Here is an 11,849-nt window from a genome sequence, read left to right on the forward strand (position 1 = left end):
TCAAGGGTCACCTACATTATTTACCAACTTTCTTCCTTTTGCAGTAAAATCAGAAATGGATTGTTACATGGAAAGAGCTGACAGACCCACACTGAGTTAGCTTCACTTCACACCTGGCCTGAATAGGCTCATTAGCTGAACAATGGAAGTGAGCACAGCTGAAGACCTAATGGTAGACTCATGTGACCCCTGTGATCCACAAACTGGGTGTATAGTGTTTCCCTCCCTGAAAGACATGTGACCAGTTGCTTAACTTCCTGGGAACAGATGAAAAGGCAGCCTGGTAGACTGAAGACAGGTTTCTGTCTGAGCTCCTCCACCTGTTAAGGGAGGGTTTTTCCTCTCAAACCAAAATCTTAGAAGAAAACCACCGGTAATGACACCGACTCCTGGAGATCGTCAGCGTCTGGTGAAACAAACCAAACCGATTATTGTAACTGAAAGGTGAACCTGACGGAGGAAGTGGAAATGAAACTGGGTGAAAATGGCTGCTGATGGAGGATGGGCTGATGTGCAGAAAACATTTCAGTTTATGGATCTTCACCAAATAGTCTGTTTGTATCCTGGCAGGTAAAATGTCACAGCTGCTGACATTTTGTATGGTTTTTATTTTGGTTCATCTATAAAATGTAAACAAAAAAATGTGGAAACACAACATGTTAAGTGTGTTTTGTTTTGTTTTTTCTTACTTTGTGTGATATTCTATGGAAGCTTTTTAGGGTCAGACAACATACCATCTGACATCAAGGCGACAGTTCAATAACATATTGTTTTTGAGTTTTCAATCAATTTTTCCAGTGTGTGTCTTTTTGTAGCCACTTGTTGAACATTCAGTCCGTAGACTCCTGACCATGTTGAGGCTGAAAATCAAGACTGACGGTGACGCACCTGATCCAGCAGGTAAAGTTTTCTGTTTTCTTTAAGGTGGAAAATAAGAGTGAAGATAGTCTACAATATGGGAGACTGGTACAGTTAGTTGCCTCTGTCCCAACATTTCTGAGACGTGTTGCTGCCATCAATTTCAAAATCAATTTATTTTCTTAAAATGGTGAAGTTTTCTGTTTTAAACATTTATTTCTATGTTCTATTTATCACGTTTGCAAATCATTGCCTTATGAAGATTTTGAACAGCATCTGAACTTTTTTTTTTTTTTTTTTTTTGAATTCGGGCTGTAAATAATCGTTACACTAGCTTCATACAAAACAAAGTGAAAATGTTAATGTTAATCAAAGCTTCAGCAACATGGATGTCTGCCCAATACTCACAGAATCCCATATGAACAGTGATAACAACACAGTCTAGTCTGCTTGTGTTTGGACTGGTCTGTGCTGAGTGCCATGGACTTGGGCTGACAGATCTTTCAGAAAACTGGCAAACAGCCCAGAAACATCTTGCATAATGAGACCAGTGTGGCTAAAAATGCTAAGGCTAAGTTAAAACTACTGTCAAAATCTGTTTTGTGTCCAGAAACTAAATATCTGTTGGTTCTGGTCAGAAACAACAAGGCATACAGGAACTACTACATGGGGTTAGGGTTAAAACTATCCCTTAACCCTTTTGATTTGCATGTGCCAGTAACAGAGAAATTAACTGAGCTGCTTTCACTGCTGTGTTGGTTTTGCTAAGTGTGTTTCCAGTTCTATCACAAGTGACTTGACACCTAAAAGAAAAATGAGGAAACTTATAATCACACTGAGGCTTTCTTCTCCTGTCCTTTTCTATTACCCACTGTAAGTTATGTAATGTTGTGCATCATAAAAGGCAGCCTTCACAATGTTGTTATGCTTTGCATATGAAAATAATGGCCAGAGCATGGTATATTACATTTCACTAGAGCTATGTAGATGTGTGCATTTTATGAGGCCTTACCATCCAGTTCAGATCTCAACAATCAGCAGCTGCTCTTTAAAGTTGAGTATGCCTTTTTATTCCTTTTACTGGAAAACCACCGACATGGCTCAAATATCACTGCACGTTTACGGAAATGCAGCAAAACAAAATGAGACATTTTGTGTTTAAATAATGTTAATTTGAACCTGCTGTGCCCTATTAGATTTAATCTGGTTGCACTACATGGCATATTGAAGCTTCTGTCAGTGGACATGGGCAGAAAAACAGCTAAGCATAAGAAAAGACTCAGTAAACACTGATTTGGTGATTTATACACATGTAGATAAAACTTTCAGAATGTGAATAAATTGGGTGAAAAATATATTCCTCAGTTCTTGACGCATACTATCACATAGCTGTGCCTGTCGTCAGCCTGAGCTGAGGTCTATACTACCAGAATAACTGAACACACCTGTGTGTGTGATGTATATGTGCAGTTATTCTTATGCCTGTTGTTTCCTTGTTTGCAGTAAAGTAACATGGATCCTAATATGACTCTGATTCTCCTCTTCCTTGGTAAGAGCAGAAGTGATTTTTACACACACTTTACAGATGTCATTTATTGTTTGGCTCTGTGCTGTCTGCATTTCTGTACCACAATCTTTTTTTAATTGTATCCGCCTTGAAAATACTAAAATGCAAATCTAAATGTAATATTTGCATACATTATATTTCTTCCTACCATGTAAAATATCGCTCTATGAAAATGTTTGGGCTGTGGCTCATGTGGTAGAGCAGGTCAACCATGAACCAGAGGGTTGGTGGTTCAATCTGTGGCTTCACTAGGCCACATGTTGAAGTGTCTTTGGGCAAGATACTGAACCCTGCGTTGCCCCCAGTGATTAGTGATTGAATGGGCAAATAATGTAAAAGTACTTTGAGTACACTGGAGTGTAGAAAAGTGCTTTACAAGTACAGAACCATTTAGGACCAAAATTTTTTTTTTTTGTTTTGAAAAACCTTAGGGTGAAATTATTATTGTTGAGCAATTGGGAGCTACATGGTTTGGTTTGGACAAGAGTGGTCCACAGCACAGGGGAATAAGTTAGACAATGTTAAAATGTCTTGAAAATGCTCTATAGACAGCAGGTGATTTGCAGTGGTGGAAAAAAGTCCATTTGAAACCATTTTTGGGTTTGGCAGTGCTGAGCCATCAGGGACTGACTGGCATCAAGCTGCAATGGAAGATTCAGCCCAGAAAACAGGAGAAATTAGAAATTCACAAATTCTCATATATTATTGTCTGTAATCACAAAGTCAACACTCATGGTTCAGTAACCACAAAGTGCTTAGGAGACACATTCTACCACTAATACTAGACCTGTAATACACCTTACTTAAGTGCTGTGTTGTAATTGTGCTGGTTCTGTCTCTAATGAAGCTTCACTTTGTGTGATGCACATGGACACTGTCTCTTTGACTTTATACAGAGGTAATTTGTAAGAGCAAATATGTTTTGGAGACAAAGTCTCTCAGCCACAATACAGTAGCTTTGTGTGTAGCAAACAACAAATAAAAACTGAAACAAACTAGTCCGACCACTTCTGTGGTGTTGTCTTTCCTGAGAACTGTGTTCTTTGCTAATTTCTCTGGAACCCAGTAACAAATAAAAATACTGAACGACACAGTCTTTGAAATCAAACTCCACAAATTTTTAAAAGCAGTGCCTAAAGATTTGACTTTCTAATTCACCATGTAGCCAACACAATAAGGTGACCTTTGCCAGGTCTCATTTTCCTATGAAAATATACATGGAGATATCTGTGCGATTTTACAGTGGACATCACATGATGAAACTGAGGACTATGGCTGCTTATCGTCATAGAGAGATTCCTCATTTGTCTATTTTTAAGCATGAAAGGAGTAAAATGAGTTTTTGTATTTCTGCAAGTTGTGTAATAGGAAAATAATTGTGTATATATATATGAAATACAATGAAAGTAGGAAATTATTCAACTATAACTGCTGTTGATTACAGCATGTTAGTACTTGTACTGATTGTACTTGTACTGAAGAAGCTGCTGGACACTATCAGTTCTGTAAAAGATGCAAAAACAACTTTTGAGTTATACCTGCAAACATGCAAATATTTGTAAATTATTCAACAAAAGTGACAAAACGTCTTACTTTTTAACAACCAAACCTCTTTGGTTGGATATCATCATGTAGCAAACACAGTGACCTTTGTCAAAATCCACATTTGGATATTTAAATATAAGCAAAGAAAGCAACAGAGAACTGGTTGTATCTTGAGTCATCAGACGGCTTGTTGACCAGGGTGAGGGCCCTGACGAGTTCAATATAAGAGCTGATTCATGTAAGTTAGGAGTTTTTGGACTAGAACACACCAGCTGACAACTGGACTTAAAGCTGTGAGTAGACTCTATTTTTTTTTTTTTTTTTTTTTTTTTTTCAATAACCCTAAGGGCATTAGTTGGTTATTTGCAGTTACTGCATGTGGAATCACAGACATTACAAAGGGAAGGGGTATGTTTACAACTGCTGCAAATGTATAATACTTTTTTAAGGCATTTCTTAAAGCATGAGAACTGATAGTCCTTTGGATGTTCTTTGAAAAGACTGCAGACCATAATTACATGTATGTAGAATTATTTTAGAAAGTGCTTTTAAAACGAGTCTTATTCTGATTTTTTTTTTTTTCATGCTTATGTGTTTCATGTTCTAGTCACATTACTGGGAAAAATTCACCGTTTGACTTTGGACTATATTTTTTTATGTTGTTTATCTATGTATTATATTTATTACATTATATTATTCATATTATAGATGAGTTGACTTATAGCTACATCCAATTCTAAAATAATGTGTGTGATCATTGCAATGTTGCCAAAACACAATTTTCCTTGTGGTCCATCAGCTGTTTTCAAATGTCTTATAACATTGTTGGCTGGATGGAAGGACGGTTTTGTTTTTTTTATTAACAGTAATGTGTTTTTGTTCTGCTTTTCAGTAAATTCACACATGGATCACAAAGTCTTTATAGTGTTCATCCATTTTGGTAAGAGTTGACTTTTATTTTTTGGTTCTGTTGGTAATCATTAAACCTCTGCAGAAAGAGATGTGAAAAACATGGAGTTAATTGTTTTATGCGTGAATTAGAGGAATGTAAGTCTCATTTATCCACGCAGATCTGTTGCTTTCTTTTTTTTTTTGTCATTTTTTGGGCCTAGGTTTTAGAAAAACAAGCTCTCATTTGACATTGAATATATAGTGTTTACAGCGTAAAAGTATATGGAAAAATGATTATGCACTAACAACCTTTTCTGTTGACTGACCAATCCACTGATCATTTCAAATTTGGCACCATGTGCAGTTCTGCCAAGGTTAGTGTGTCTCATTACTGGATATCTCAATGTGAGAAGAGATGTCAGATAGTTTGCAAGCTTCATCAGTGGAGCTCTACGGATAAATATCATGAGATCTAAAATCCTTCTTATTGATATAACTTTATTATACGTAGAGTAATCAAGCAAAACCTATGGACAAAAGTCAATATGATCAATATTGTTAGTTATGCTCAGTGGTATGGATCAAGGGATGCACATACAGTGGTGTGAGAAAGTGTTGGCCCCCTTCCTGATTTCATTTGTCACACTTTGTTTCAGATCATCAAACAAATTTAAATATTAGTCAAAGATAACACAAGTAAACACATCATGCAGTTTTTAAATGAAGGTTTTTATTATTAAGGGAAAACAAAATCCAAAACTACATGGCCCTGGGTGAAAAAGTGTTTGCCCCCTAAACCTAATAGCAGCAACAACTGCAAACTGCGATAACTTGCAATGAGTCTGTTCCAGCGCTGTGGAGGAATTTTGGCCCACTCATCTTTGCAGAATTGTTGTAATTCAGCCACATCGGAGGGTTTTCGAGCATGAACCGCCTTTTTAAGGTCATGCCAGAGCATCTCAATCGGGTTCATTTAAAAACTGCATGATGCATTTACTCGTTATCTTTGACTAATATTTCAATTTGTTTGATCTGAAACATTAAAGTGTGACAAACATGCAAAAAATAAGAAATCAGGAAGGGGGCCAACACTTTTTCACACCACTGTAGCTATGAGTTGGTCAGTTCACCGGTTACAAACTTAAATATCTGAACTGTGTCACTAGATTAAAACTTTAAACGGTTCTCAGAGGATGAATCTTAAAGACCAGTGATTATCTAACCTTTCCCTTGGTGCCTCCAGCAGGTTCACTAATAGTTACAACAATTATTTGATTGATTTCCTTTGGCTTAATTCATTCATGTCCCTCAGGATAAATTGTAATAACTTTGGCGATACCTTAGTTTTTTTTTTTTTTTTCTGTGCTTCTGTAATCAGGTTAAAATTTAAATTACCTGGTACTCTGATCCGTTGGGCGGCATTATGATGCAGTGGTTAGCGCTGTTGCCTCGTCGTGCTTCTGGGTTCAAGGCTTTTCCAAAAGCCTGGCAATCTGTCCAAGGTGGACGTGTTCTTTCACCTGATGTCAGCTGGGATCAGCTCCAGCTCCGTCATCATCTGTATAGGATGAGCAGTGTAGACAATGGATGGATGCATATCGGTTTATGGTGAAATACCAGGAGATCTGATGACGTTCCCTGAGCCTCCAGTGTACCTTGTGCTCTGTAAAGCTTAGCACATGTCTGCAGACTGGTTAAAACTCTGGGTTTCTGATTCAGACAGAAGTGGACAAAATCAAAACCAAACAAACTGGCAATTACATTCACCAATTTTACAATTTATTTATTTCTTGTACTTTTTGCTTTTTTGATTTTTCTCCTAGAAAGTTAACTTAATACCAGGAGAAATGTTTCTCAATATGCTCTCAAGTTGCAGTGATGTCATGGTGCACCCTAAAGTACCTCTACATCACTGCAACAAGGTGAGACGTTAAATAGCACGTGTTAATTTGCTCTCTAGGCCTGATGTGCTCCTGTTTGATCAATGTAATATTTAGGATACATTTACCAGTATAAAAATATCTCTGCTGTTGTCCTTCCCCAGTGTTTAGTGTTCCTTCCTCCTACCTCTTACGTCATTACCACTATGTCAATCTGAAAATGACCTGGGCCAATGCTCAACAATACTGCAGAGCGAAATACACTGACCTGGCTATCTTCAAAAACATGAACCAAGTGAACAGGCTGAACAGACCTAATTTGGACACAGCATTGGCTTGGATTGGACTGAGAGATGACCCCACATTCTGGATGGGAGTCATGAGCAGTGGCACCAACTCCTGGAGATGGTCAGCAACGGGCAACACAAGTGCAACTGGTTACCAAAACTGGCTTTCTGGTGAACCAAATAATAAGTATATAGAGTACTGTGGGCTAATGAACAGTGATGGATCATGGAACGATATTGCCTGTAAAAGTCTGTACGGTTTTGTTTGTTACACTGGTAAGAAAAATTGTAATATTGGCTTTTACCTTCTACTTTAACCCGCTAGAGACAAACACTGCAAAATATACCAGTACATTATTAAAAATCACACGAAATGTGTTGGTTACAGTAAAGCATTGATTGATTTTGCTGATTGTTTGCCTTTGGAATGAGTCTGCCAACGAATTAAACAGCTAATTATTTTTTTTTAACCAACTGACTTATTGCTTGGAAAATGAAAAGACCTAAACTAGTGAAAAATGCCAATCACATTTACCAAAGACCCAAGGTGACATCTTTAAAAAGCCTGTTTTGACTGAACCAAACTTAAAAGATCGATCTGCAAAGATATTGATGAGAACTAGTAAATTCTCACTTCAAGCAGTTGCAGTTATAACTTATATGGGCTTTATTAAAAGTGCTCAGTCAGTCTTGAATGTCTGCTTGATTTTATTTTTACTTTCAAAGTGAACACAAAGTAAAATTTACATCACACATAATTTTATACAAAGCCAGTGGGAAGAGATGCAAATTCACTCAAGGCAATGTGACGCAGGCAAAGAAGCATCCTCACCTCACCTAAATGTTTGTCCTTAGTGCCAGAAATGCTGAAATTACAAAAATGTTAAAATCATTTTTCTGATGACTAAATCTCCGAACCTTAAAAAGTAGCTGATTTAACTCTACACAATGAATGAACTGAATTGAATCAACATATTAAATAAATATGACATAAATATGTCCTGGACTGCACCTGCAACATTAGCAAGTAACTTCATCCATGCACATTAATCCTAATTTTTATAGCACACTTGCTGTGGCTACTCAAAATACTCAAATCATTTTACTTACCTCATTAACTTGTGAACTTCTTCCACTTCTGTTTTTGTGCAGTGACTGCTCCAAATGAGAAATCCTATGTGTTCATCTCACCCCCCCTAACATGGGCCAATGCCCTGAATTACTGCAGATTATACTACACAGACCTGGCTATCATTGAGAGTGCTGATGAAAACATAAAGGTCAGGAACAAAATCCCATTTGGTTATGAAGTTTGGATTGGACTGTACCGAGACGCATGGACTTGGGCTGATAACAGCAGGAGCTTATTCACAAACTGGCCAACAGGAGAACCAAATAACGCTTTTACTAGCCAGTACTGTGTGGCTGAGACTGCTCTACATCAATGGAATGATGAGAACTGTCAGAACATGTACGCTTTCATCTGCCATCAAGGTGACTGTTGACTACAACAAAACATTATTTCAGTTCTTTCCTGAAATGACTTCCAGTATCTCTCCCTTTGCTGTTTCCTGCACTGTCCAGATGACGTCTTGCAGACGACTGTTGCAAAGATGAAGATCCAGACCAGTGCTAACATGGCAGATCCAGCTATTAACGCCCAGCTCCTTCAACAGGTAATAAAAATGACAAAAGATAATGCAAAGTTTGCTATTGTAGAAAATGGAAAATAAAAGGAGTCATTTTATCATATATATATATTTTTTTCAGATAGGTGAAGTTCTAAACAGTCAGGGACTGACTGGCCTCAAGCTGCAATGGAAGATTCAGCCCATGAAACTGGAGAAATTAGAAATTCAGAGAACAAAAAGCTCAACTGCAGCCTGCCTGCTTCAATAATCACAAAGTCAGATGTTTAGAACACACACTCAAACACACCTACAGGACAGAATGACACAGGAGACCCTACATCCCCACTGCCATCAGACTATACAACACCTTAATCAGTGACAGATGACTAATTAACCTGAACTGGACTCTTAATACTAATTATTACTTTCACTACAAGACTAACTGAGTTTCCCTTCAGGGGTCATTTTATCTTGTCTTGTCTTAATGACTTTGTTGTGCTGTTATAATCCTGTGTTGTATCTGATCATATTTTAGCTAATAAGTAATATTAGAATGATGTCTCTCCTGTGTTGGGTCTGATTTGCTAGTGTGTATATGTCCATCATTCCATCCATTATCTATACCCGCTTATACCTTAACCAGGGTCACGGGGACCTGCTGGAGCTAGTGTGTATATGTTTTTGTATGAATATATTGTCAGTGAACATTTCTGGCAAGTGAAAAATGTTCATCCTGGATGTGTGATGAAAATGTTAACTCACAAAAAAGTTTTATTTTCTGCAATAAGCTTAATTAAAAATAATAACATAAAATCTTAATATCCTTCCCACAGCGGCAGCATTATTCAGCTTTTTATGGTTCTATTTAGGCATTCACACCAATTATAAACGAGGATCTTTGTTAATCTTAACCAAAGTGCTTTTTGTTGCCTAAATCTAAGAGAGTCTGTAGCCAAACCCCTGCACTTTCCATGCAGGAGAGCAAACAGGTCATGGTCTGAATGTGTGCTGTCCTCTGCTGTATTTCTCGCCAATGTTAGCAGAGCAACAACACCCTTGCTGTCCTTATTTGGGCAGTCGTGGCCTAATGGATAGGGAGTTGGACTTGTAACCTGAAAATTGCGGGTGTGAGTCTCAGGTCCGGCAGGAAATTGTCGGTGGGAGCAGAGCAAACAGCCAGCGCCCTGTCCACCTTCAATACCACGAATGAGGTGAGACCCTTGAGCAAGACACTGGACCCCCAACTGCTCACTGGGCACTGCAGCACTGGCTTCCCAGTGCTCCGAGTGTGTGTGCACGGTGTGTGCACTGTGTGTGTGTGTGCACTTGGGAATGGGTTAAAATGTAGAGCACAAATTCTGAGTATGGGTCACCATACTTGGCCAGTTAAGTCACTTTCACTTATTTCACTGTTTGTTACACTGGCATTTTATTACTGGAAATAAGAAATGCTTTTGCTTTGTGTGTGCCAGTAACCACCAAATAAAACTGACATGAGCTACTGTCTGTTTGTTTATTGTGTGTAATGATTTAGTGGCTGGGGCCACACGATGGCCCAATGTTAACTTAGTGGTCAGCACTGTTGCCTCACAGCAAGAAGGTTCCTGGTTTGAAACCCATCAGGGGCCTTTCTGTGTGGAGTTTGCATGTTCTCCCTGTGCTTGTGTGGGTTTTCTCCAGGTACTCCAGTTTCCTCCCACAGTCCAAAAACATGTATGTCAGGTTGATTGGTGACTCTAAATTGCCCATAGGAGTGAGTGTGAGTGTGTGAGGTTGTTTGTCTCTATGTGGCCCTGTGATGGACTGGGGACCTGTCCAGGGTGGACCCCTGCCTCCCACCCAGAGAGAGCTGGGATAGGCTCCAGCAGGTCCCTGAGAGCCTGAATAGGAATAAGGGGGTATAGATGATGGATTTAGTGGCTTTGTGGCTCTTTCCTGAGAACTATGTTTGTGCTCTGTTAGTTGGCTATTTTGCCCCTTTACAAGTGACAATGCTGATTGAAAGTGAATAACCACATGTCACATCCATGTCACATCAAACACCACTAAACATGGATGAAATTCCAAAAGCTATGCCAAAACATTTGACTTTCTAATTTACCCAGTAACTAACACTTTAAGGTGACCTTAGCCAAGTTTCTCATTTTCCTATGAAAATGTACATGCAGATGTGTGTTTGTTTCCAGCTTTGGACAAGACAGGATGAGCCCAAACGTCCTGGTTGTTTATCACTGTATTTTAATATTTCAAATGAGCAGATTTGATTTTTGTTGTTTACATATTGCTGCAAATGAAGTTGTACATGATGTAAAGGAAGTAAAACGTTAAATTTACTGTGTGTATACTGGTACTTATTGTAACGTCAGAAGTAAACCATTTCATTTACTTTACCTCTCTCTGTTGAAGGTCAGATAAAGCTAAAATGTCAACTCTTTTGCTCTTAAAAAAGTGAGACTTAGAGTTGGAGCTGAAGCTGTCAAATATATCTCTGGGTGGTCTATCCTGGAGAATCTTTAATACCAGCTGTGGTGTACCATTATATAATGTTATCATCATCATTTAACATTTTTATGTACCATAAAAATGTTTAAAAAAAAAATCAATGAACTTATGTGAACATCCAGACTCTATTTGGACAGACTTCTTTGTCCTTCAGGCTCTCTAAAGATAATAATGACATTATAGCACGAACGCTCATAAATATTTTAATATTATATTAAATTGCCATTTCACTTCAATTGATACCTCACACTCATGCTGTTCACTTTGTCAAAAGATTGTGTTATTTTATTTTTGCCGTGGTAGCAGAGGTAAGAGGCAAAGCTCTTCACACTGATCAAAGAACTATGTAGATTTAAGAGCTGCATCATTTTCATCTGCATCTTTAATCACTGTTGTCCTTAGCACCACACCTTTTGGATGGCTCACGCTGTTTTACTTGGTGATTTACTTCATCTTTATCTCTTTCCTCATTTGCTTATGAAAATAACCATGTCATAAAACTGCAGCAACACCTGACGTACATGGTTCTGACTTACTTAACATATGCAATCCAATCTCATTGTTTGTCCTTATGGTGGAAACACAGTGACCTTGGTCTTACTCTTCATTTGTATATTAAAATTTAAGTATGTCAAAGAATGGGAGCACTAACCTGAGTGTCTCTCACTTTGTCAGGAGATGATCACCT

General features: G+C 38.1%; 1 protein-coding gene across 1 annotated transcript; it reads left to right on the forward strand.

Moving 5' to 3' along the window:
- Positions 1-2,377: 2,377 nt before the first annotated feature.
- On the forward strand, positions 2,378-8,927 carry LOC113136764 (macrophage mannose receptor 1-like). The gene is made up of 6 exons (XM_026317798.1): positions 2,378-2,407; positions 4,863-4,910; positions 6,906-7,199; positions 8,181-8,522; positions 8,613-8,704; positions 8,799-8,927. The coding sequence occupies exons 1-6, from the start codon at positions 2,383-2,385 to the stop codon at positions 8,925-8,927; spliced, it is 930 nt and encodes a 309-aa protein (XP_026173583.1). The 5' UTR covers positions 2,378-2,382.
- The last annotated feature ends 2,922 nt before the right edge of the window (positions 8,928-11,849 follow it).

Source organism: Mastacembelus armatus, chromosome 16, assembly GCF_900324485.2.
Source record: "Mastacembelus armatus chromosome 16, fMasArm1.2, whole genome shotgun sequence".
NCBI classification, from domain to species: domain Eukaryota; kingdom Metazoa; phylum Chordata; class Actinopteri; order Synbranchiformes; family Mastacembelidae; genus Mastacembelus; species Mastacembelus armatus.

Bases quoted from the DNA above. Each gene is read 5' to 3' on its own strand.
- LOC113136764 (XM_026317798.1), top strand. From the start codon at position 2,383: ATGACTCTGATTCTCCTCTTCCTTG. The intron at 4,911-6,905 runs GTAAGAGTTGAC...GTCCTTCCCCAG, and splicing joins TATAGTGTTCATCCATTTTG to TGTTTAGTGTTCCTTCCTCC. The intron at 7,200-8,180 runs GTGAACCAAATA...GTTTTTGTGCAG, and splicing joins TTACCAAAACTGGCTTTCTG to TGACTGCTCCAAATGAGAAA.